Genomic DNA, 27,561 nt, shown 5'->3' with positions numbered 1-27,561 from the left:
CGCTGCCGCCTGTCCATTCTTGTGTTGTACGTTCGCGGATGAAGACCGCTGGAGGCAAGAGCGTTAGCATCACAGCGATCTTCATATAAACATACATGAGTATGAGTCTTATTTATGTCTTATTTTCTCTTATTCTGTCTACTATAGTGGGTAATAGGAGCGTAAAGGTGACTGTGGGGGTGCTATTTCAGGTCTGGAGGGCTCTAATAATGTCCAAAACTGTATTTAGAAGGTCGTAAACAGGTTTTCTATGCTCTAACTGCGATATTCCATTCGTAAATCCTACTTTGCGGAAATTCAATTATCACAGTCTGGTCTGGAACCAATTAACCACTATAAAGAGAGATTACTGTATTAGATATTTAATGGTGTTTTTCCTCAACATGTTTTGGACTGTTCCAGAAGTGTTGGACACTTCAGAGTTTAGTAGCATGTTTTCCAATAAGTTTGATGATGTTTTAAGATCCCTCTTGTCCGCCTTTTCTGCGTCACTGCAGCACATTTGTCGCTCATCCACTCTGGCAGGCTGGGGGGAGCTCTATGGACGCACGGGCTATAACTACATATTCTCTGGTACATCACACACACACACACACACACACACACACACACCTAAATATGGACTTCAATGGGGAAGTTGTTTGCAGCTTTTTTCCATGCGTTGCTTCTTTGTCACATGTGCTCTCTGACACATCAACCAACACAGAGAAGAAAATGTTCCTTTAAAATTTGTCAGTGAGTGTGCTTTTTCACATATAGTGTACAGCGGGGAAAAGAAGTATTTCATTCCCTGCGTACTTCGTAAGTTTCAAACAAAGCCACATTTTACTTGGGGATCAAATACGTATTTCCCTCAATCAAACACAAATGGATTTATCGCCTTCTATTGATTTTGTTTTTTCCCATTCTGCCTCTTTCTGTTCAAATAAACCCACTGTTTAAATGATGGATTGTTAATAATGTCTTGACATACTTGCAACATCAAATGACTTGTTTGCATTTCTATTCTGTAGGAGGAAGTGATGATACATGGGCAGAGTCAGAGGAGCTTCCTCAGGATGACAGCGCAGTCAGGTAAACAAAATCCTAATCAATATACACTTTATGTCTCATAAAGGCCTGGTCCAGCCTGTTCTTCTGATTAGTACAACGTCGACATACATGCTTGACCGCTTTTGTGAGCCTAAACTATGAGAGCAAAGATGTCATTCCCATGAAAAATGGGCTGTTTATGTTTACATGTCTTGTGTTTTTGTTAACTTCATCATTATCACTTGCTGTTCAGTGCAAAATAAGCTTCAAAATTACAACATGCCACGTGTATTTATTTATTTTTAGATAGTTAACCACCAGAAGAAAGATCTGCGCATGGACACCCAAAACCGTCAATTAACAAATTAAACACATTATTCTGCTGCAACCACAATTTGCAAAAATGTAAAAAATATATCAAAGTAAATATAAACGTTCTAGAACCACGAGACCTGTACCTTGCCGTTTTTAATATAGAAAATAGAAAAAAAAAAAAACATCCACTGCCGGCAGTGACATCACGGAAGTTCGCCGGTGAGAATGCGTGTGCTATGTTTGACTCCCTGCCGCGAACATGCTACGGTAAGCTTAATGTTTATGTTTTGTTGTTGGCACCAGAAACGAGTGTTATGCATGTAAAATGAGACAGGAAGAAACACCTAGTGTCATCCTCAATGTGCCACCGTGTTGATGGACTGTTACGCGGGAACCGGAGATGTGTATGCGCCGCAGCAGATGACAAAGCCATACCTCTGAAATGATGACAGCCGTAAAATTTGGAGGTCTTGCACCCTTGTCTCGGTACTGTCCGTCGTCTTTTTCTTATGTGAGGTTCATGTACTGTATTTTACGTCATGTTGTGTATCACTCTCTTGCAAATCTGTTATAAACAAACGCTGTTGCCCTTGAAATGGTGCCCGCGGCCCACAATGCATTGCACGACCACATGTAATTATCATGAGATTTTGTCTTTGGCGCGTGACCCAAGATGGTGGGGTAAACAACCAGACGGTATTTTGGATGCTAAACAAGCGAGCAAACGCAAGCCAAGGCAAAATTTTACAAAAAATGTTGGTTGCAAGCCGAAAAACACACATATCGTTGTAATAAATATCAGAGTATTCTGGAAGAAGACACTTTTAATACAAGACATGACGGCTTGGTGCATCCGTATCAAAAGGTCATATTTTTCACCAAAACTTCAGTTTTGTATTCACAAATGAATGAATATAGACTGAAAATCATACATGTGTATTTAGTTAGTCAGTGGCTGACGCAGCAGCTATAATCTCCAAGATAGACATAATTCATGTCCTAATGAAACATCACTGCTGTCATTTCTCAATCCACACAGGTTTATTTCATTATACAGGGTATCCCAAAAGAATGTATACACCCTTTAGGAGCTGATAACTCAATTGTTTGTTTATTCTTTGCAGATTAAACCTATTTAAATGAATGATGGCAACCAGACTAAACTTTGAAGAAAAGAAATTCATTCTAAAAAAAAGCGTGAATGCACAAAAATATCAAGGGAATTGTTTTGTGATGTGTGCGATGCCATTGCTTCACGTTGTCAGCAGTGTCTGGACCGGAATGGATGTCCGTTTGAAAGCAGGCGGTGACAAAACAATAAAATGATGTTTGTAAATTCTATTACATTTTGAAAATTGAACGAATTCTAATAAACACCTGGTTTACAATTATTTAAAGTGTTTTTTGGGATGCCCTGTTGTTGCACATTCTTACAGATACATAGTCTCCACGGCAGAAGCGTATTAGAAAGTATTCTGTAACAAAAAAGCGTCTGGTATGGTCTGTATCATGCAGTTTGTGTGCCTGATGGCATCACAGCAAGCTGGACTAATTATTGTGGCTACTTGGTGTCACCAAGAACCAACCACCACCCCACTTTAACTTAAAAGCAAGATTATTATAACCCTCTACACATGAAGTAACACCCCTACAGTCACCTTTACACTGCTATTGCCCAATATAGTAGTCATAATGACATTGGCATTGGGAGAGTTCCTTGTTTTGTTTTGGGGGTTTTTGGACAGCGTACTTCCTGCGGTGGCTATTGTTGTATCATTGAAGTGGTGGCTAAATGACACCAAGACAGGATGGCTGTAAATTAGTCGGCCTCTTTATCTGAAATAGACACAGTGTACTATGTCTTACAGGCAGATGCTCAAAACACAGCATGAACAGTTCAACACTTCCTATTTCTCTTCTTCTACCGACTTGTTTCCGAAAAGCTAACGCTAACCCAGCATACAGAACGTCACTGCCCTTTATAGCCCACACTCTATAAACAGCAGCTCACAACTACACAATACACCCATCGCTACAGCAACATTACTGACAGAAGGAAAAGGCTTCTTGAGACGTCATCTGTACTTCTGTGAAGAAAGTGTCGGACGTTTCGCTCCTCATCCGAAGAGCTTCGTGAGCGAACTTCGGATGAGGAGCGAAACGTCCGACACTTTCTTCACAGAAGTACAGATGACGCCTCAAGAAGCCTTTTCCTCGATGGACAACTCCTGTACGACTGAGAGCCTACACAGACGCATTACTGACAGAATGTCGAATACTAAATATCACGTCTTTGAATGGGTCTTCTGAATGCCTTATATTTGTGTTTTACTTTGTTTAGCCATTTTTATGCTTGGAGGTGCTTCATTTAGGGAAAAAAAATGTAAAATTTGCTTCAATATGCATATTTTTTAGAATAATAATAGGCGGTATTCAACCATAAAACACTGTCATTTATTAATTTATTTCGAAAGACTGATATAAATTTATAAATAAATTGAAGTAGCAAAGGACGACTGTGTTGCATATATTTTTATATATAAGCCACACCTGACTGTAAGACGCAGGACCAGCCAAACAATTGGTGTGTCTTATGTTCCACTGTAGTCGTCTTCTTCATAGAAGCTGCTCTGCAGTGCTCATGGCTCGTCACAACGACGTACATTCCAAATGTTTTGTTCTCTTCAGGAACGGCGACTCCCAGCTCTTTGACAAGGTCCGTGGCCACGACATCAAGCTCCTGCGTTACCTGTCAGTTGGCTACATCTGCGACCTCATGGTGGAGAACAAGAAGGTTAAGTTTGGCCTAAAGTAAGAAAGCATGTGGAATAGTGACTACACTGTGTACAGTGTACACTTCATACAGTCCAATGCAAGCACTTCTGATTGGCCATGTCTCATTTGGAAAAAGTGAATACAAAAAACATGAAAAGCAAATGTTTTTTTGTTGTTTTTTTTAAAGAATAAAGTGCAAATAATTTGGGATCAAGTCTAATATTAATCAGATATTCTGATAATAGTCTAAAATTAATTACTAATGTTAAAAGTTTTTAAAAAATCATTTTTTTTAAAAACAAAAAACGAGCAAAAAGTTTATTGTAAGGAGAAAAAGTTCGTATTAATAATACGCTTTGACACATTAAACTTCTTATATATATATATCCATCCATCCATCCATCCATTTTCTATACCGCTTCATCCTCATTAGGGTCGCGGGGGCATGCTGGAGCCTATCCCAGCTGACTTCGGGCGACAGGCGGGGTACACCCTGGACTGGTCGCCAGCCAATCGCAGGGCAATATATATATATATATATATATATATATATATATATACATATATATATATATATATATATATATATATACATATATATATAGCTAGTATAAAACATCAAAGTGGCTCCCGCAGTCTTACATTTTTCTGTACGCGGCCCTCGGTGGAAAAACCTTGGGTACTCGTGGGATAAATGAACACATAAGGTTACTTTTACCTTCTTTGAAGACAAAGTGGCAGCGAGATCAACACGGACACCACCTTGTTGTTGTCTTTTAAATTCAATAGTGTATCTCACCTTCTTTACTAAAATGCTGTCACTTGCAACTTTTTTGCCTCCATTTTAGCTTATTTTGCATGATCAATAAGAAAAGCAGAGACTTGCGGTGTAGCTGCGTTAGTAGCAAAGAACTACAGAGTCAACCGCTGATGATGTCATAGACTGGCGACAGAGCTGGGGACAATGATTTTGTATTCCAGGCTAACACGCTGCTAACAAGGACACTTTTGGAATTAGGCAGTGTATCAATAAAACGACAAGACGTGCCATATTGTACGCAACCCAAGGAAAAATGTTTTTGACGTAACCTGAAAAATATGCTAACCGTGGCGTACGCTAACCCAAGTTTCGCTGAAGTCATTGGCAGTTATTGTATGTATGTGGTTATTTTTGCCTCTCCAACTCTGGAATGTTTAATAAGCTATGTTTTGCCACGTAATATTTCTCTCCTTTCCTGTTGCCGCAGTGTGACGTCCTCCGAGAAGGCAGACAAAGCCCAACGCTATGCAGACTTCACGTTGCTCTCTGTGCCTTACCCAGGTAAAAGAAAGCAGCAAACATGGTTCATACCTGTAATTAACTTACTTAAACCTCTTAAACCCTGGGCGCAGGAGCCATTTTCCTGGAAAAAGCCAAAATAAGTCCAATTTTTCCTCTGCATCTGCATCAAGGTCTTGGCATCAAAGTAAAGGAGAAATTTGAGGAGCTACCATAGATGTGTTACGTACATTATCTATGCCACTAAGGATTGAGTTGCCAACTGTTGTGTTGCTTCATAACCAGGCGTTCATTTTTCATTCAGGATGTGAGTTTTTTAAGGACTACAAAGACAGAGACTACACAGCCGAGGGACTGGTGTTCAACTGGAATCAGGTAGCGTCCATACTTGGATTCTTTTCTTAATAGTGTGAATGGAATTCTGAGCAATCCTGATGTCATTCTCTCTGCCTGGCCAGGACTATGTGGACGCTCCTTTGACAATCCCGCCATGCTTTACCAAGAACCTAAACATCGACTGGGCTCAGTACCAGGTGACCTCCTTTATTCTATGAGCAAGCTCATGATTCGTTTGAAGACTCCTCATGTAACCCGAAATAAACAATCTCTATTCAGTCATGTTTGTGTTTCAACCATCAATGGGGGAAAAAAATATTGGATATAAACTACGATTTCCTGTTGCTGCTTTTGTGTTTTTAGTCATGGGATCTGGTGGAGCAGACGCAAAACTACCTGAAGCTGCTGCTGCATATCATCAACAGTGATGGTAGGAAGTTGCTTTCTTTGTGTAGTCAGGTATTTACTGAGTATTTGTGCAGCGTGTTTGGTGGGTTACGATGGGGAAAATACTGTAAGTCTACTGCGTCATCGCTAGCTTGCTTGCTTGCTAGCTTGTAAATAAATCTTCGGTTCGAAGGAAGAGGACTGCAACATGGGAAATACTACAGCAATATGTTTTAACAAGGGTACAAAAACGCTACAGTACAGCGAAACGGCGCCAGGACAAAAATGCACGGTCACATGAGTGAAATACGCGTGAGTGACTGACTAATTTCTTGAGTCCAACCTGTAGGTTGGTCATTAAAATTCAAACAAATGTTTGAATTTCTTTGATTGTAAAATTGTGAAAAATTTGGCTACTTCGCGGATTTTCACTTATTGCGGGCTATTTCGGGAACCTATCCCCAGCGATAAACTAGGGAACACTGAATTAAAATACAAATGGACTTTAAAAGCAATACAAGACATTGATGGACTGTAGTCTACACTGGCCACTAGGAGTTTTATTGTCGTATGCATAGTAAAACAGGCAGTTGTACTATGCAATGAAATTCTTATTCTGTTCATTCTCCCAAGAAAAGAAAGAAAACACAAGAAAATAATAAGAACATAAGAAACATTAATACCAATAAGTTAAGTAACAACAACAGACATTAATACAGATAAATAATACAAATAAGCAAATAAATAAAAGTGCTATGAGTGTGTGTGTGTGTGTTGCGTGTGTTGCGTGCGGCGTGTGTGAGTGCTTCGTTGAGAAGCCTGATGGCCTGTGGGTAAAAGCTGTTTGCCAGTCTTGTGGTCCTGGACTTCAAACTCCTGTAGCGTCTGCCTGACGGTAGGAGTGTGAATAATGAGTGTTGTGGATGTGTGCTGTCCTTGATGAGGTTGTGTGTTCTTCGTAGGACTAGTAACACACACCAGACTTGATCGCCATCGAGAGGCTTTATTATTTTATAATTATTTATCTCACAATATGCACAAACAATAATAATAACAATAATAGTCATCATAATCGTCATCATCAAATAACATGGGCTACTGTTGTGGATGTACTGTAACTCAACTCTGAATCTCTGACATCACTTCCTGTCCACTTATCCAGAAGACATTTATTGAAACACACAGAGGGATGAGTCTTATTTGTCTTAAATGTCTTATTTTCTCCGACTATATCGGATATATTGGGTAATATGAGTTTAAAGGTAACTATAGGGGTGTTATTTCATGTCTAGATGGCTCTAATAAAATGGTATTTAGAAAGTCATAAACAGGTTTTTTCTACGCTCTGACTACGAAGCTATTAAATTTATGTAAAAAGTAATGTAAATGATGTTAAAATGTAAATGTAATGTAAAAAAACATGGATATTTGAATGGATATGAAACACAAATTAAAAAGATAGATGGATGTTGTGGCAGAAGCTTTGTGTTATGCTGCCGTCTTGGCTGAGGTTTACCAGGCTAAATAAAGGATAAATAAATACAGTGGAACCAGGGTGAGAATCTGCCCCGGTTAGCGTGTTTTTTGGTTAACATCGAAAATTTATGCTAAATGTTTGCCTCGGCTTGCGTGCATTCTCTGGTTAGTGTACAATTTTATCCGAAAATGTCCAGCCTTCTTGGCATCAATGAGCTAGCAAACAAAATGGCAACCAGATCGAAAGTTGCATCGTCCGTCACCCTTCTATGATTAAAAATGTCAACACAAAACATATTTTTATAGTTTAATCATTAGTCATAAAACAATTGTAATTGCATATGAATGATGAATGAAAGGGATAAATGAACATTTAAGGTTACCTTTACCTTCACTGAAGACTATTCCCAAAGACACGATGTGGAAGCGAGACAACATCAGCTTCCTGTTCTGCTATGAGTTATTTCTTGCTCATACTAGCATTAAAAAAAAAAACACAGACGAAGTATGAAATACACAGCACCAGTGGGACTGCCAACTGTCCTCTTTTGAAAAAAACAGAAAAGTTAGTTTTTTTAAAGAGATTATAACATAACTTCATTGTTAGTTTGGCATGAGGGAGACATCAGTGTGCTAGCATTCATTAACTTGAGGTTGTGCAATGTGCACATTAGCACTCAGCAAACATGATAGCGTCGTCAAAGCTCACACACGGCATCAGCATTTGGAAACAAGGATGAGTTGAAAGAAGAACAGGACATACATGCAGTAAGTGTGTTTGAGAAAGTTAGCACTCGCATACAGATATGGTGCGTTCAAGGAAATGACATAAACATGGAAAAACTGGGGGATTTCTCAAAGTATATTATTATTATTCCAAAATACTCACCTTTATTTCCAAAATTGACATACATTTACATAAAATTTGATGTCGTTGTTGCTTTTTGAACTACGCTACATGGCTACTACGTGCCATTCGGTCCTTGTACAACCAGAGCAGCAGCCTGGTTCTCATTGCCAGCAGTAAGTCGAGCCTGTTTCCGGTGAACGTTGGCCTCCGCCAAGGCTGCCCTTCATCACTGCTTCTGTTCATAATTTTCATGGACAGAATTTGTAGGCGCAGTCAAGGCGTCAGAGGAGTCCAGTGTGTAGTTCTATGTTCCCACCCTCACCTATGGTCATGAGCTTTGGGTTGTGACTGAAAGAACGAGATCGCGGATACAAGAGGATGAAATGAGTTTCCTCCGTAGGGTAGCTGGACTCAACCTAAGAGAGGGTGAGGAGCTCGGTCATCCGGGAGGGGCTCAGAGCAGAGCCGCTGCTCCTTCACATCGAGAGGAGCCAGCTGAGGTGGCTCGGGCATCTAGTCCGGATGCCTCCCGGATGAGGTGTTCCAGGCATGCCCAGCTGGGAGAAGGCCGCGGGGCAGACCTAGGACACGCTGGAGGGATTATGTCTCACAGCTGGCCTGGGAATGCCTTAGTGTCCTCCCGGTGGAGCTGGAAGAGGTGGCCAGGGACCTGGAAGTCTGAACTTCCCCCCTGAGACTGCTGCCTCCGTGATCCGGACCAGCAGGAGAAGATGGATGGATGGATGGATGGATGGAAGTGTGTTTCCGTTTGGCCCCACCCACGGCCTGGTGGTTGGGGAGCCCTGGCCTAAGGGATTCACAATTCATAATGACAGGAAATGCTAATACACTAAGTCCCCAACTTCCGAACACAATTGGTTCCAGACGACCGTTCGCAAGTTGATTTGTTCGTAAGTCTAACAAAAGGTAATATTACCAATGGTATAGGTACTACATGTACGTGTATACATATACAGTATATGTGTATGTATGTAAATATGAGTTTGGATGCAGTAGTAGTATTAAACGAGGATAATTAATGAAAAAAACAATAATAAAAATGATATAATAATACGTAATGATAAATGTTATTTACCTTTGAAGAGGAGTGGTCGACCATACGTCGTTGGTGGTGGTGGAGGAGGCGTTATTGGAAAAAAAGCACAAATGGTCGTCGTCGTTAGACTGTTCTAAAAGAGGTAGTGTTCTGTGGGTGGTGTAGAATTAAGCAGGCCTATTAACTCTTCATAAACTTTAATCACACGCTCTGTCCGTGTTGTATCATACAACTCTTAGCATTCCTCTCTCCTCTTTCTCGTCTTCCTCTACCTGTTGGTCCCATTAGCAGTGTCCCAGTGCCCTCTACTGGTCAAGCATGTACAGTAGCAGTAAAAATACTGATGGAGCGACTTCAAGGCAAAATAAAATAAAATATAGACCAGTCGGCTTGTGTTCGTATCCGCAAATGTTCGCAAGTCGGATGTTCGTAAGTTGGAGACCTAGTGTACAATTAAATGATTGGATTTAAGAATTTATTTTGATTCAGCGTGCATACTTTGAATCATATACAGTGTGTGTGTATATATATATATATATATATATTTTTTTTTTCTTCTTACAGATGACAATGGCCTTCTTGTGCACTGCATATCAGGCTGGGACCGAACACCTCTGTTTGTTTCTCTCCTCAGGCTGTCTCTCTGGGCTGTAAGTTGATATTTGACTAATTCTAACTATGTCCCACTCAGGTACTTTCATTTAAATCAAACCTTGTTTTTTTCCTTTTTGCCCTCATTCATTCCGTTAATGCAATTGCTGGGTTTCAACCACACGACCTCAGTATGTTTGTGCAATATTTTGGAGATTAAAGCAAACAACGGTGTGTGTCGTGGAAATGGTTTGCTCCCAATTGTGTGAGTGAACATGGGGTGATGCATGAAGACATAAAATAGTTGAACACAAGATGATCGAAAAGCAGTGAAAGTTTATCTTCAGCGTCAGACATTATGAAAAGAATGCTTCTAACACAGGGGCGTCCATTGTGTGGTTGTTTTTTTTTTTTATTGGGCAATGTCACATTCTGAAAGTACAGTTAAATAAGAAAACAACAGCAAAAATGGGAAAAAAAATATTTTCTGAAGTCATAGTATCATGAGAAACAAAACAAAGAGTGAAGTTGCAAGTTTTGGAACATTAGGTTGGAGAAAAAGGTATGATATTACGAGAATAGAGTCAAAATATTATGGTAATAAAGTCATAACATTAAAAGAAAATGTAAATGTTGAAATATTTGGGGAAAAATTAGCAGAAATGGAAAAATGAGCAAAAAAAAAGTGTAATTTAAGGAGAGAAAAAAAGTTTCTCATATACAGTCATCCCTCGTTTATAGTGGTTAATTGGTTCCAGACCTGACCACGATAAATGAATTTCCACAATATAGGATTCAATGTTAATAAATTGAATCTTTTTGTAGTTTGTGCATAGAAAGCCTGTTTATGACTTTTTAGATACGATTTTAACATTACAGCCCTATAGACATGAATAAACACCCCTATCGTCACCTTTACACTCCTGTTATTCTTTGCTTACATCACATTGCACAACTCATGCTGCAGGGACTCGAGACGGCCGCTAGCTAGTAAGCAAGTTAGCCTCAAATTTATTTCTTCGAAACTTAAGAAGCCAAACACTTACCACTTCCACACGGAATGGGAGAACTTCCGTCACACTATCATGTCCGGACATGCCATGGCTACCTTCATGACTTCGAGCAGTGTTAAGGTAATGTTATGTAAGGAAATGTCTCAATGTTTTATGTCATTCCTGCCGCCAAGTGACCAGAATACTACATATCACTTGTATTGTAGACCACAGTCTACCACAAAACAGCGGCCATTTATTTATGAATTAATTTTTGAAAAACCTCAATATTGCGAGGGACGACTGTACATACAGTATATATATTGTGCATAAGCAAACAACAGCTAATACGAGTGTCCCTGCTTACGAAAATTAGAAATTAGGCTAATCATATGTTTGCTGCTGCTCAGAAAGGGAGTGTCATGAGTGGCAAAAATAAAGAGGAACAATTACACTTAATGTATTTAAAAGAAAAAGCGGAGAAAGTATGTGTGGCTGGAAACCCATGTGAAGAACTAAGCCCAACCAGAACCAGGTCTTACTACACTGCTCCCTGTCCAGCCACCTCATACAGTAAATCACAAGTGCTCTAGTAAGCCTACTGTAAGCCTACTAGTGACTTACTGTATGTAGAACACAATGATTCGTACCATTCTCCTGAGTTTAGGTTTTCTAGCAAGGTTGTTTACTTGTTTACTTGTTTGCTTCATATTGATTTGGTGCGTCAAACATCGTGAAATCTCATTTTTATACCAATTCTGGCCGATAATACCCCGAGTATGGATAATACTCAGACCCCTGGGCCCCCCAAAGCTGTAAACACTGCAAAGATAACCTTGAATATTATAATATGGTAGTTTACTACATGTAGTGCTGAGTTGCACCTTTGGCCAAGGTGAGACCATTCGCCAGTGGGGTGGCCGGAGAGTGAGCAGGTGTGGCCACCCCGTAGCTCCGCCACTGCTTTTGCGGTGTCTATTAGAGCAATTAATAGCTGAGCGGTGTGCTGAGGACTTGTTTTAAATGCATAGTTTCTGGATTCTGCTCCTTATCATGGCAGCCAAACCCCCGCAGGGCATAATATGTAAGTCGATGCTGTTCGGCACTCCTGTTTTAACTCTAGACTCCTTGGTTTACATGCCTACTCATACTGCTACAGAGAGCTTCCAATATTGACAGATTTATGTGCTGAATCACGCTTCAGAATTTAAGTCAAAGTCAACATAGTGCAGAATCTTGACCGGACCCGACCAAAGTAATCATGGAAAACTTACCTGACGCTTGCAGTTCATGCAAGACGTGGTTTTATTGGCTGCTCCTCCACGCAGAAAGTTGTGTGCTGCAGTGAAATGTGTCCAAGCGGAAACGGTGGTTAGGCTGAACTGATGTTCTGCACCACATAGCCGCGTTTGTCAAAATTGTCCCCAAGTGTGGTGGCCACCAGGGTAGCCAGAGGGCGGCCAGCCCGTAGCTCCGCCGCTGACTCCTGCTGCCCTTTGAAAAAGCTGCTGGTCTCACCTCTAGTTGCACTTTTTACTGATGCTGTCCATGCATGAAATGTCATCTTCACAGGACGGTGCTGTGCACGCCAACCTGGAGCCGGCCCAGATCCTATATCTGACCATTGCTTACGACTGGTTCCTCTTTGGGTAAGAAATAATAATGCATGACATCATCACCTTCAGGACTGTGTCAGGTGTTCCTTTATGACGCATGGGCTAGTAGTGAATGTTATTCTTGGCCAAGATGACTTGAAAATGGTTCATCGTATAAAACCCTTGTGCCACCAGCAGGGACGTGTCATCTTACATTGCAAGACATTTTAGCTCCAATTCCATACAGCCTGGAGATACAATGTACTTTATACCAAAAAGTTTAATTATATGAATAATTACTACATCACTTATTGTAAGTTAATAATGTAAAAAGAATCCCTCGCCACATTGCAGTTTTAGTCTATCACGGTTTTTCAAACATTTATTAATTCGTAAATCATGCTGTTTGTGGTTGCATACGGCCTATTAGCCAAAAAAAAGCAAATTTAAGGCAATTTTACGTATTTTTTTGCTTAAGTTAAGCAATTTCAAGCATAGGAATGGCAAAATGAACTAAGTAAATGAACTAAAATACAAACACAAGGCAGAAAATGCATTGTAATTGTGAAAGTAGTATTCTACATTGGTCAACAGGTGTCAGTAATTGTTGGCTGAGGTAAGTACGAGACTTGATTGCTGGAACAACAGGCTTTTATTGCAGGTTTAAATTATCTCACAGCAGGCACATGAATAATCATAACACTAGCGTTGCGGCCAAAATCCACAACAAACTAAAACTCCACTCTGAACTCCTGACTTTCTGTCCTCCACACATCTGTCCGTCCCCCAATAAGGTCCCCTAGGGAGCACATTTACTGTGACACACGAGCAGAAGTTTTATTTCCAGTATGTCTTAAATGTCTTATTTTGTCTGATTATGTCTACTATATTGGGTAATGAGAGTTTAAAGGTGAGTATACGGGTGGTGTTTCATGTCTAGAAAGCTTTAATGTTAAAAAACATTTGGACGGTCAAAAATATTCCATTCATAAATAAGGAATCCTACTTGAGGAAATTCTGCAACCAATTAACCGCCATAAACGGGGGATTACTTTCCAATAAATATACAGTGGAACCTTGGTTAGCATCATTCGTCCAGAAGGTCAGACTCGAACCGAAACTCTAACCAAATCCATTTTTTCCATAAGAAATGATGTAAATTCAATTCTTCCGTTCTAGAAAGCCAAAAATGTTAAGGCAAAACATGTTTTTATAGGTTTTCAGTTATAGTTTTACATGCATAAAACAATTCTAAATGCATATAAATGATGAGTGAAAGGGATAAATTAACATTTAAGGTTACTTTTACTTTCACTGATGATGTGATTGTTGCCAAAGACGCGATGTGGCAGCGAGATCAACACGGTGTTTTGCGACGAGTGATTTCTTGAATTCCATAGCGTTTCTCACCTTCTTTATGAAAATGCTGCCACTTGCAACTTTCTTTGGTTCCATTTTGGCTTATTTTGCAGTCGGGACCAGAAGAACAGCAGAAACTTGTGGCGTAACTTAGTTAGCAAAGAACTACAGAGTGAGCCACGGATTACATCATAGACGGGTGACGGAGCTGGCTTCCGCTAAATGGAAACTGTACGCAAACGGAGGCATAATTTTTTTTTATGGTACCCGAAAAACACACGAACTGAGGTTCTACTGTATAATATAAATAAAGTTGTATTGCAATTTATAAATTAAGGTATTAACAACATGACATGATGTGCGTCATATTGTACGCTGACCGGAAAATGGACGTAAAATGCAATTTAGAAAATAAGTTCCAATGAAGAAAATGTTTTCACATTTTATTTTTTTTGTAGTGTTTGTGTGTGTGTGTGTGTGTGTGTGTGTGTGTGTGTGTATGCATGTGTATATTGTATTTTCATTTTTTTTACATATAGGTCCAGACTTTAGGGACTTCCTGCATTCGGCCTTAAAATGAATTTGGAAGTAGTATTTCCATTTCCTTATTCTGTGATCATCTGTTTATTCTGCTTTTCTGTGTCTCGCTTCCTCCTAAAGAGATGTTTCAACTTTGTTTCTCTTTGCAGTCACATGCTGCCAGACCGACTCTCCAAGGGGGAGGAGGTACACTTGTTTTTATTCTGTGCAATGCACCTGATGATGAATTGAATAGAATGTGCCTTTTGTTCGCAACGCAATGGGGAAATGCAGCTTTCACAGCAGCAAAGTGGACACTAGTGTGACAGTAAATGCCAATAACTCTATTTACATATTTACACCAGAGAGAATGAGCAATAGCGTTGTATGTGGAATTTCTACACCAATAATAAATACTATACTCTATGCAGATGTGAACAAAAAGGCAGCAGTAGAGCATTAAACATTCCATATAGTCAATAAAGAACCGTATATAAACATTGGGCATATTTAATATACTTTTTCGGCATTCTGTCTGTTAAAATAAATGTACCATAAAAATATGGGCTGTCAATATCTTTTCAAGGAGGTAAACCTACAAAAAGGAGGTCAAATACTTATCATCCCCACTGTACATCCTTGACTGGGGGGGAAAAAAGAGTATCTTTTAATACTGTGCATTACGGTAAAACACTGAGAGCAGATTTCAAAATAAAATGGCATGTTTTGTTCCACGCGTTTGTCTTTGACAGCATATGTTAAAGGGATAGTTGGGATTTTTTGAGATGAAGTTGTGTGGCTTCCACATCAGCAGTGTTGTCCATCAACAGTGACTTAACCCGCACTTGGTTCCGTGAGCCAAGCTCTGGTCAGGTTTCGGTGATGAAAAACATACTTCTGGTTAGTTGCTGGGGTGACTTCAGTAAAGAGTTTGGCTTCTCAAAACAATATGCGTTTGAAAAAGTCATTATTTGCATGACAGAAAGGCCTCCTCAGAAACATCTGACCTCACTAATGAGTCAGCTTTACTTTCCCTGACGTCGTATTAATGTATTCATGTATTAATGTGTTCATGTATTAATAGGCTGTCCATTGCTGTGTATGTGATGAAGATCTTGTTTACGTATGTGTTCCACAGCGGATGAAGATGCGAGGGTCACAGCAATGGACAGCCAATAGCGCACATTAATACGACGTCACCCCAGCGATTTGTGAGGTCTTGATTTTTTTCCCAGGAGGCATTTTTGTCATGTATTGTATTACTCTTTCGAACGCGTATTGTTTTGAGAAGCCTCACTCTTTACTCAAGCAACCCCAATGACTAACCGGAACTACATTTCTCATCACCGAAATCCGACCGGAACTGGGCTCACAGGACCAAATGTGGGGTAAGTCACGGCTGATGGACTACACTGCTGATGGGGATGTCATAGAAATTCAAAATGATCCCTTTTAAGGACGCACAGGCTGGTGTGCAAAGCAGGCTCGTCAAGGCCATCGTGAGTTCATAACACCTTTGGTTGTTTGCAACATTTATACAAACGCACTTCACAACAATATTACACGTTTTTGTTACGAAATAAAATGTACAATAGTTGTATCTGCTTGCCACTGTTTCAAAAGTACTTATTCTTAGTTTGTTAGTAAAATTTTTTTATATAAATCAAATAATAATATTCACTTGCATGCAGGGGCGCTGATTTCCTTCATCTGGGCCGATCCTTACATATGAAACCGATCTTATCCACCACTGTTATCTTCTCCGCAAAGGTCTGAAAGTCAGCCACTGTCCCCTTTTGCTCTGCCGGACTGACAGTTAGCAATCCAACGAAGACTAAAGCTAAAGCTAGCCGGCGCAATGAGCCAAGCAGCAGCCCGCTCTAAGCGCTTATGAGCAGTGAAAAGAGCAAAGCTACTGTAACAGTGTTTCAGGATGCCCGCTGATGTCGTGGAAGTTTGGTGTAAATAAAGGACGGGGGCCACCGCTGCAGGAGGCGCCTTTATTCATGTACACCCGAGGTTCCCAGGGTGGGGTACACTAATTGTCATAGGGCGTATGTGAATAAAAATGAAAACCAATTAGCGCCTCACACAATTACGAGTGTGCCTGAACGTCTCACGGCACAAGGAGAGCGCAGCAGAAAGGAGCCAGAGCGTGAAGTTGTTCATTGACTCTGTGTGCATCATATGAACAAATAAGTTTTGAAAATTGATGAACCAATTATGGTCAATATTTCAAGTTAGATCAAATAAAAAGGTTTATGTTTTTTAAGTGTGCAGGGGTAGGGTACTTGGCTTCAGATCAAATGTCTGAAGGGGTACGCGACTGTAAAAAGTTTGGGAACCACTGATGCACACAGCTCACCTCTTTAGCAACAGTCAAGGGATCTTCTCAACGCACACAACGCTCTGGTGGCCTTCAAAATAAGAGTGCTGTGGGCCACATCCGGTTTACTTGTGGTAACAAAATAAGGGTGTCATTAAAAACAGCTTACGCTATTACGAGGAAAGTGGAGTTCATGGCATTGGCTGACCAGCCGTTTTTGGTCGCTGTACACTTTAAGAGGGTCAAATCAGGTCTGCAGTGTAACGTGTTGTGCAAGTGTTTGTTTTTAAAATGTGAAAAATAAAAGACTAAAGGAGCTGACACCATTTCGTAGATGGGACAGCAATTTTCTGAAATTTTCATTTCTATTTGAGAGAATTACCTCAGGTGCAGTCAGAACAACACATTGGTATTGTTTCACTGCGTGAGTCGCTATCTTAGTGTAGTTTTTTTTTATTACAAAACATTGATAGCACCCTGTTAACTAGCTAAACAAGATGGCCCGTCGATGACATCGGCGGTTGACTCTAAAACACGTTTTTATAGTTTTACAATTCTAGTTTTACATGCATAAAACAATTGGAAACACGTATCAATGATGACTGAAAGGGATAAATGAACATTGAAGGGTATTTTTATCTTCACTGAAGACGTGACCGTACCCAAAGACACGATGTGGCAGCGAGATCAACTACCATCTTCCTGTTTTCAGTCACGTCAAGAATCACGTCTTCAATGAAGGTAAAAGTAACCATAAATTCATTTATCCCTTTAAGTCATCATTTAGATGCAATTTTGAATTGTTTTTTGCATGTAAAACTATAATTGTACAACGTTTTATGTTAACATTTTTGGCTTTCTGGTACGGATTAATTGGTTATACATTGTTTCTTATGGGGGGGGGGGGGATTGGGTTAGAGTCCGACCTTCTGGAATGAATTAATGACGTTCAGCAAGGTTCCGCTGCATTTATTTAATTTTTTTATTGAATCGGACAAAATCGGGATCAGAAGGTCAGGCATTTTAAACATTGTTGATGGTCCAGGAAGCGGTCACAGTCTGTGCTATCTCAATGAAATGAGATGTTTCTCATTTGACTTTGTTTCCATTGTTGTTTCTCCCTTTGACAAATGTTTTCTTTCTCCCTCAGATTTTCTTTTTTTGCTTCAATTTTTTGAAGCACATTGTCTCAGAGAAGTTCTCTGCTGTTAGAAAACAGAGGTTTGTTCATTTTATGTGTTTCTTTTACTGTAATTATCTAGCGTAGGGGTGTCCCAAACAGACAGTTAGAATATGACGTTTTCTGAATATTTTGACTTTATTCTTGTAAAATTACAGCCGTTTTTTCATTTCTGCTGTTTTTTCCTGACTATTTCAACTGTTTTCCTGTAAATTTTCTTCTCGTATTTATGACTTTATGCCCAAAATATTGACTTCTTCTCGTAACAAACTTTGTTCCAACCTAATTTTCCAAAAATTACACCTTCATTTTTTTTTTTTTGTTCATCATAGTAACTTTTTAAAAAAAAAATGTCTTTCTTCATATATTTCAACTTTATACTACTAAAATTGGTATTTTTCCTCATATCACGTTATTTTTGTAAAATGATGACTTTTCGACATTAGATTACACCTTTTTTCGCTTAATATTGTGATTGGATATTCAATATTTTACAGCCGCCGGCCGCAAATGGCCCCCGGACTGCACTTTGGACACCGGTGATGTAGCATATGTTAGCGTTCATGCATGCAGTGAATGATGCAATGTTTCTGGTGTTTTTGCTTTCTTGCAGAAGGAAGAACTCCCACTTGAAAGAGGGGGACTTTACAGTGGAGGACCTCTGCCAGTTAAGTAAGTCAGTGGTGATTCCTGCATAGCGACTGGGGAGGTTACACCGAAACTACATGTACCAGCCCTCAGAGTAAATATTTACTAGGTCAGAGGTGTCCGAACGTTTTTCCAACAAGGACCACATAAAAAAAGTCAATTTTCATACATCGGGGATTAAGCTGAAACATCGGTAAGAAACACGTGCACACCCAGTGTAGCCAACTGTTTCTCAATTGCTCCTCCACAGTTAACATTTCTATTTCATAATAGAAACACTCGGAAATAATCCACAGTCAAAGCAAAGACGTGTCATTTAATGAATGCGTTTGCTCCTCCACACGCGATAGAGAAGAAAAAATACATTGTAAACGTGAGCATGTAGAGACAGAGACGACATGCTGTCATGTCAATAAGATATTATATATTTTCCGGGCAATAAGTCGCTCTGGAGCAGGGGTCACCAACGTTTTTCCTTGTGAGAGCTACTTTTACAAAATGAAAATGGCCAAGAGCTACTCATTTTTGTAATATTTATTTTCAGAGCTTATTTTGAACCCAAACAAAGCGAATATGCTTGTTTTACCAGAACATTGACAAAATGCTGGTGTCCACAACTCACATTTTGTATTTCAGAATGCATTTCTTTCTACTGTTCTTTAATTATTAACTGAAAACCTGAATGAAAAGCAGGCTTGCGGGCACCTCATATGGTCGTGGGGGGCTACCTGGTGCCCGCGGGCACCACGTTGGTGACCCCTGCTCTGGAGTATACACATCAGTCAAAAAATGTGTCATTAAGAGGAAAATAAACAGTAATCGCTCACCATTTTGTGCTTCAAATTTTGCAGCTTCATTCTCGTCACTGTTTTTCAAAAATAATAACGCATGCTGTTTTGTGGTTGAATACGGCCTATTATGCGTCAAAAATATGCATAATTAAAAAGCATTCAGCATTAAATGAAGTATTTTCAAGCATAAAATAAAAATGGCTAAATAAAGTAAATACAAATACAAGGCATTCAGAAGACGCAAAGATGTAATATGTAGTATTCTACACTTGTCACGAGGTGTCGCTAATGTTACAGTGATGAGACAGTAGCCACAGCAGGAAGGACAGTTAAGAACAGGAAGTAAATAAGGAGCCCGTAGAAGACAATCTCCCAATGCTAACGTGTGTGAGTCTATATTATGTCTTATTTATTTATTATGACGTTAATATTCTGCAACTTTTTTACTGTTGTTGTTAGACTACACCTATTTTCTCTAAATACTTTATTCCCGTAATATCACAGCTCTTTTTTTCCATTTCATTTTTTTTTTATTTCAACTTTCTTCGTGTAAATTTTCATCTCGTAATTCTGACTTTATTTCCACAATGTTTTCAGTTTATTCTCATAACTTTTTCCGCAACTTAATTTTCCAAAAAGTACTTTATTTGGTATTTTGTTGTTTCTCGTATTACTTTACAAAAATTACTTTTTGTTTTTTTTCTTCAATACTTGAACTTTATGCTACTAAAATAACATGACTTTTCTCATAACATTACATTATTCTCGCACAATTATGACTTTTTCGCCTTAGATTACAACTTTTTGCTCATAATATTGTGTCTTGATTCTTGGAAAATGAAATTTTTTTCATTTTTGCTGGGTTTTTTTCGGGCGGGGTGGTTAGGTGTTAAGTTCTATTTTTAGAATGTGCCGCGGGCCGCACTTTGGGCACCCCCGTGCTAGGGGAAACACGTGATGCAGACGTGATGGTGTCTGTTGTGTGTTTCAGAGTCAAGGGATCGTGGTAGTGTGACAAGTCTTAGCAGTGAGTTTTCCCTAATCACTGAGGAGGTGGGTGTAGCTTCCAGTTTCACCAGTGACACTGTGGACCTCTTCTCCAGCCAGCCTCCACTTCCCGCTTGGTTAGTATCACACACAGGTATAAAATAAGTTCGCTGCTTCTGTGGCATCTTCATTTTCACATGACGCTTTTCTTTGACTCATTAGGAAAAAAGGCACCACTTCCTCTCCTCAGATGGTCGTATGGGCCAAACAAAACCCCCTAGATGAACAACTCCCAAACCCCCTCAGTGAGGCCAGGTCTTCCAGCTCTTCCTCCTCCAACCATTCAGAACATGCTGTCACTCGCACTGGCAGCAGCCCACTGGCTGTCCCTGGCCGAAGGTAAATAGAACCAATCTTGGGCTTGGTTCTTCTCAAACAGCAGCAGTCAATGCTTTTAAATGACATCTCTACCTGCTTAGTGCATTCTCCATCTCAGTTTGTGTGAGCCTTGTGCAATTTCCAGTGGGAATGAATGAATGAATGAATGAATGCATGAGAAATACTTTTGAATTTGTGTTAAATCCCCCTGGAGGAGGTGAACATAAGAATCATGGATGAGAAAGCTTCCTCTCTCTTCGTCCGACAGGTTAGCAGCAGACTACACTCGCTCGGGGTCTTCTCTGTCCACAGAGTACGGGAGCTGGCAGATCGTGTCAGGTTGCGGCAGCATCCACGATCATCCACCCTTCCAGCCACCTCAGGCCTCGGCCTCCTCAGCCTCGTCTGCTGTGGCTGCTCCCTATGACTCCCTCCTGCCTTTCAGCTTCCAGGAGGAGGGTCCCAATGGACGCATGTAAGTGCAGCTGCCACCACTTGTGGAGGCATGCTAAAGCGGGGTACACACATAATAGGGTAGCCATATATTGATCATGAACACTCGCCCAGCAATGACATACTCAAATGATACCGGAAGTTTACTCAAAGATGACTTATCACTTCAACACATTTAAAGTATGCCTCTTCCTCCTATATAATAAAATACTATCTGGAATCAAAGATAATAATTCCAAAGAAAATATGTAAAAAAAAATCAGCAGGAAAATGATTCCAGAAGGACACAGGAAGCTGAGGTCAAATATATAAAATATTCTAGTAATATTTTCTGGGTAAAATAAAAAAAAAACAACTGGAATTTAAACGGCTGTTGTGCATGACCAATTACACGAGACTTCAACTCTGCAAGCGTCAGACGATTAACCGTGCACGCTTCTTGTTTGGCTTTTTGGTAGCACTATTTTGAAAAGTCGCCCACACGGCAGAAGTCACATGCAGCAGAGTGCCCTAATGCCCCTCAATTTCATGAAAAACCATGAAAACCAGGACATTTTCATCACCTTCCCATTTAAAAAAAAAAAAAAAAAAAAAAAAGTCATGGGAAAACTAAGCTAATCGGGCTGTTTTGTTTTGATTTTGCCCCTCAAAGACGGCAAACGCCCGATTATCTTATGTCTGTAATGTAAGACTATCCTGTGGGCTGAGGTGTGTTAAGAGTGAACTTACCCCGATGATCAGCTACTATCGGATCGAGGGGCCGACAATTATAAATGTTAAACTTGTTCAATATTTACGTGCGCCGACGAGGCAACCCTCCATGAATTGTGACGTGGCACAGAATGTCGCAAATAGACATGGGCCTGTTACCGGTTTGAAGGTATACCACGGTATGAAAAAGTCACGGTTTCAAAATCACTTAAATTGTGCGTCATACTGTTCCTACGATTCCTACGAATACGAGAGGAAGTCCGGCACGGCCACTATGTGGAAATACTTTGTTACATCCTGTGTTATTTACATTTTGCACTGTTGGATCTTAAGGAGGTGCTACTGTAAGTAGAGCATCGAAATGCAAAAAAGGTGAAATGGGAGTGACACAAAAACATTTTGATGTGCAGCCACACATATACAATCAAACAGTCCATATAAAAACCCCTTTAGCTCATTAAGAAGCTGATTTAAAACAATAATTGAAGGATAAGCAACTCCAGAGTAATTTAGACTTAGCATTCTGTGTTTTAAAGGCGACCGATCTTCATCTCCATGTATTGAGGCTTAAGTCCATGTTCTGCAAGTTCTCTATTTGATTTCCAAATGTTTCTTCCTCCTCAAAAACTATGGACACATGGCTCAAATCTTCGCTAAAATCACTGTAAACATCCTCGGTCTTGTACACCGCTATGTTTGTTTACCTGAGAAATAGCACCCCAATGGCGTCACTTCAGGAAATAAGGTTGAACTGCGAGAGCTAGTTCGTCATGGCTGGTGCCTTGAACTATAAATGTAATTTTTACCAATTTACCATTCGCTTTCAAAAATCGAACAATGTAGAACATAACTACAAACAATATATATAACATATTTAAACAAAGTTATGGCTGTTCATCACCTGTTCAAAAGTTTAAGACCACAGCCTTTAAAAGCCCAAATCTTGGCAAAAATGTGGATGCAGTGTCATTTTCTGCCACGTATTCACACTGTCATGATCTCTTGGTGGCAAAGGCAAAAAAGCTTTCTCTCTTTGAAGGCTGTCGGATTGTTGGGCTGCATAAGCAAGGCCTCTCATAGCGCAGCATTGCTGCAGAGGTTGGACGCAGTAAGACAGTCATTTGATACTTCTTCAAAGATCCTGAGGGTTATGGAACAAAAGTCAAGTGGTAGACCCAAAAAAATGTCACTGGCCCTGAGCCGGAGGCTCCGATTGGCTGTCCATCAAGACACAGGACCATCCTAGGCCCAAATGAAGGTTGTTGCTGGTGCCGAGTGCAGTCCAATAAACACCAGATCGCATCTGCGAGAGAAGGCTTTCTAAGAAGAAAGCGTCTTCAAAGGCCTTGTCTCCTTGCCTCTTTGGAATTTGCACAAGAGCACCAAACATGGGACATTGAAAGGTGAAAGAAAGTTTTACTTTCTACTCTTAAAATTTTGATCAGGAGCATATAATTACATCGGTGAATCAGTTCTCATCGTTCACAAAGAGTCGTTCAAAAGACTCTACTACTAACATTAGAGCGAACCGGGGAGCGGATAGCAGCTGTTAGATATCAGTGCATAATAACACACCACATTTCACGCTGGTAAAACTTTGTTTTTCCATGTAGGTGTCCCTTCCCCTCAGAGCGTCAAGCCCGTCTAGAAGCTGTACGTGAAACCTTCCTGGCAGCCTACAGCTCCACTGTCGGTCTTAAGTCTGTGGTGTCCAGCCCCTCAGCCGCAATCTCAGGCCTCCTTGAGCAGTTCGCCCGTGGCGTGGGCCTTCGGAGTACTAACGCCATCGTCTGAACACCTTGCAGTGAGAGTTCCCACCCCTTTGCTTCATCCAATGGAATCAACTGTGGACTCCAATAAAGTGCCAAACATCCCCCTCATACAGGAAGTTGTTCTGCTCTTCTTGAATCATCCTGTTGTCATGTCACTTTTCCATCCATCCAACTCCAGACTAAAACGACATCCAGCCCACTTTGAGCAGTTTGCTTCCTGTGGGTGCAGGCGAGTGCGACTGTGTCTAGTCGCAGCTTGGGTGGGGTTAGGGGAGCTCACCTACGAGCCACACCCCCCTGCGTCTGGCTCCCTTCCATCCAAGGTGTGGTCTCCCCTTCCATTCTTCTTCATTGGGTCTTCTTAATCACTCTTTGTCTTTTCCTGGATTGGTTTTATCCGTTGGTTGTAATTTGGGAGGGAATTGTTTTGGTTTTGGCTGTAACAAAAAGGGAGTGTGAGATCAGCTTATTAATCAGCCTACTGATCACGCTTATTGCCTTCCATTGGACTTAATGTCACGAGGCGTTATGAATTTCGACTAACCCAGCACTTATTGGCACTCTTCATGCTGCAGTGATCCATCCACTCACACTTTGCCATGCTGGTACTGGACATACAGTACACAATGTCATGGCAACACCTCATTGGTGTATACGTATATACCATAGAAAAATAAGTATTTGATCCCCTGATTTAGTACATGTACCCTCTTACGGCAATACGGACAGTACATTTTTATGCTAACATTATTTCAACAGACAGAATGTAAACAAAAAACATCAAATGAAGGTTATAAATGCATTTGTATTTGATGAGTACATCTGAATGATTGCACCATCAGTGCTCTCTTTCTCACCAAGCTGCCTCTTCATGCTTTTGTGGTCCATTCTAGTCTTGTGCAGGTGTACAAACCTGAGGTCAGCGCTATGGACTTCTCCATGGTGGCGGAGAGGTTTGAATGCAATGTTTGTGTGACAGGTGTCTTATCCACATAATGACTTCTGACATTGTTGTTTGGCCATGAGTCAATTCCGAAGGCTCTAGTCATCAGTATTTACATTTTAGGAATAAACCATGTAATTCATGCTGTGTTATGGTTATGGTTTAATTCTTTTCAAACATGCATGCAGTTTACATTGAATGCTATGTTACAATTCATAATTCCACGTTTGAAAAGGAGTAGGAAGAAGCAGATCTTACTTAATCCTACTCCCTCTCAGGATCACATCAATGGCTTCCTGTATTCAGCGTGCACTAATTCACTATTCACATTATTCTTTCATACAATCAAAGCTGTTATAATTATTAAAACAAAAAAATTAGATGAGATATGATCATATAATACAGTAATCCCTCGTTTATGGTGGTTGATTTGTTCGATACCAGACGCACACGTTAGCATTGGGAGAGTTCATCTTTTTTGTTGTTTTTTTTTTACTTCCTGCTCTGTACAGTACTTCCTGTGGTGGCTATTGTCTAATTACTGACACCTAGTGACCAGTATGGAACACTACATATCACAAAGTCTTTGAATGCATCTTCTGAATGCCTTATATTTGTATTTTGCTTCATTTAGCCATTTTTATGCTTGCAAATGCTTCATTTGATTCATAACAGGCTGTATTCAACCGCATGTTTCATTAGTATGTTTACGAAATTCGGAAGGCAAAGTGGCGAGCGATTACTGTACTTTCTTAAGGGGACAGGACCCTCTTGTGTGTTTTATGGACACAGCAGCTTTGCATTCTGTCTGTTTAAATGAAGTTAGCACAAAAATGATGTACAAGTCAAACCGGTCTATAGAGGCCGCTGAAGGGAAACGGCAAAAGTGACCACTATAAACAGGTGGCAATTATTGACTGGTTGGCGGCGATTTTGATTTGAATTTTAGAATCTATTCACGGCGGCATTGTAAAGTGGGAAGATTACCGTTTTGGCTGTCATTGATTCTTTTCAGGGCAGCATTGCAAAGTAAGAAGACGGCTTTTTTTTTTTTTTTTTACAACAACTGACAGTTTGTGTGGATCTTGTGAATGATTGTGACTGAGCTAGGACTCAGTAATTAAAGTCTACACACGACTGCTTCATTGATTGAAAAACGAAACTTTTTCGTGCATGAAGCTTCTGCTTGAGTCTGTATTTTGGCCACTATATGCGGTCAGATATTGACCAAGGGAGACAAAATGGGTGGCCGCTGGCCGCGTTACAGGTGACCGCTATACACAGGGTCTACAACACACACATTTTCTGCGGGGGATTTTTCAGTGGCCGCTATAGGCAGGTGGTCGCTAAGACTGGTTTGACTGTATTCATATCTTTGTAAGGGGGGCAACTTGAAAAAGGGGGATCAAATACGTACTGTATGAGTACAGCTGCTGTGTAAATGGATTTTTGGCATCCAGACACTTGGTATGATGCTTCCTTAGGTGTCTGTATGGATTACATTTCGATCCATCATGGACAGTACACGTCTTTGTACCTGCTGTAGTCACATGTCGTAACACAGAAAGCGTTGAGGATTGTGGGATCTCATGTGCTTTTGGGCAGGTCAGTTGGAACGTAGTCACTGCTGTTGCGTCCTTGGGCAAGACACTTCACCCAGCTTACCTCCACCGCAATGAATTCTTCCAGATGAAGTTAGTGCCACCAGTGCGTGACTTGTGTAGTGAACAAATAAACGGCTTTTAGTGTAAAGCACTGAAATCCAATCCGTTATTTTTTTGTATTTTTTTTTAACTGAGGCTGTCTTTACACATTCCCCCCCCCCTTGCCTTGTAGGCAACTGTCTTCATGTTTTACTCCAATGAGTCACCAGCTTTGATGGCTTTTGTACCTCAGGATGTTTTTGGTGCCTTTTCTGTTTGTCTCCATTCGCGATCCGATTTCTTTTCAAGTCCTGTTGCTCACTGATTCAGGTGCGTTAATGATAAGTGTTGACTCGCAGGAGCTTTTATGCGTCAAGCAGTAGCGTGTTTAGCTGTGCAGTAAAGTTTATGGGTGAAAGTGTTGATCACAATGTTGGTGTACAGTTACATCATCGCTTGAGTGTCTTACTGCCAAAGGAAAGTCACTGTCTGGGGAGATGCACTCCCTCAAGGGTCAGATGAGAAGGACCTTTTGATGACATTAAGTAACAGACTTTTCCTTCATCCGAAATCTCACCCTCCACCTTCACAATGGTAATCAATAGAAAGATAATCCACACAGTGTAAAGCTACGGCATCTCATCTCACTCTTGGGTAAAAGTGACATTCACACTTGTAGGCTATTTTTTGTTTTGAAGTTGTCCTTCATTCTTTGCTCCCAAGAGTTGTCATTTGGCTAAAGCAGTGGCATCCAAAGTCTGGCTCAAGTCTTTTTTTTTTCTTGGTATTTGTAAAAATATATTAAATAACATTAAATATGGCCTGCATCAGAACACTATCAAGGGTGATTCGAGCCACACTGATCAGAAAACAATGAAAAAGTTGCAATTAAAAAGTTGTTTACTATGTTAAAATAAGTAAAAGCAGGCCTCAATTTGGTTATTGAAGAACAATTTCAGCAAGATTGCAATTACATCTTTTTTTGAATGTAGCACTCTGTCATCGACAATAATTTCCTTTAATTAAATATTACTAATATTATATTTGACTTTGTTCAAAAAACAAATCCTTGATTTTAAAAGTATATAGTATTTGGATATCAGGAAATGTATAAATTAAATTTTTTCATGAAAAAAATACAAATGAATTGGTCTCTGTTTTATATG

General features: G+C 40.1%; 1 protein-coding gene across 1 annotated transcript in view; it reads left to right on the top strand.

Annotated features, from left to right (window-relative positions):
- The window catches only part of mtmr14 (myotubularin related protein 14), a 32,277-nt gene extending 6,459 nt beyond the window's left edge, over positions 1 to 25,818 (top strand). Inside the window, exons 5-20 of the mRNA XM_054783775.1 lie at positions 498 to 573; positions 1,014 to 1,074; positions 4,036 to 4,158; positions 5,370 to 5,443; positions 5,706 to 5,776; positions 5,860 to 5,934; positions 6,101 to 6,167; positions 10,072 to 10,157; positions 12,663 to 12,739; positions 14,734 to 14,770; positions 18,040 to 18,110; positions 18,683 to 18,741; positions 20,500 to 20,632; positions 20,718 to 20,894; positions 21,142 to 21,348; positions 23,651 to 25,818. Of these exons, the coding sequence (XP_054639750.1) occupies positions 498 to 573; positions 1,014 to 1,074; positions 4,036 to 4,158; positions 5,370 to 5,443; positions 5,706 to 5,776; positions 5,860 to 5,934; positions 6,101 to 6,167; positions 10,072 to 10,157; positions 12,663 to 12,739; positions 14,734 to 14,770; positions 18,040 to 18,110; positions 18,683 to 18,741; positions 20,500 to 20,632; positions 20,718 to 20,894; positions 21,142 to 21,348; positions 23,651 to 23,831 (1,575 nt within the window). The 3' untranslated portion in view covers positions 23,832 to 25,818. The remainder of the gene's footprint in view (positions 1 to 497; positions 574 to 1,013; positions 1,075 to 4,035; positions 4,159 to 5,369; positions 5,444 to 5,705; positions 5,777 to 5,859; positions 5,935 to 6,100; positions 6,168 to 10,071; positions 10,158 to 12,662; positions 12,740 to 14,733; positions 14,771 to 18,039; positions 18,111 to 18,682; positions 18,742 to 20,499; positions 20,633 to 20,717; positions 20,895 to 21,141; positions 21,349 to 23,650) is intronic.
- Positions 25,819 to 27,561: the final 1,743 nt, after the last annotated feature.

This window comes from Dunckerocampus dactyliophorus, chromosome 8 (genome assembly GCF_027744805.1).
Source record: "Dunckerocampus dactyliophorus isolate RoL2022-P2 chromosome 8, RoL_Ddac_1.1, whole genome shotgun sequence".
NCBI classification, from domain to species: Eukaryota; Metazoa; Chordata; class Actinopteri; order Syngnathiformes; family Syngnathidae; genus Dunckerocampus; species Dunckerocampus dactyliophorus.
The sequence above is the reverse complement of the archived record's forward strand: the minus strand, read 5'-3'. Positions and strand labels throughout refer to the sequence as shown.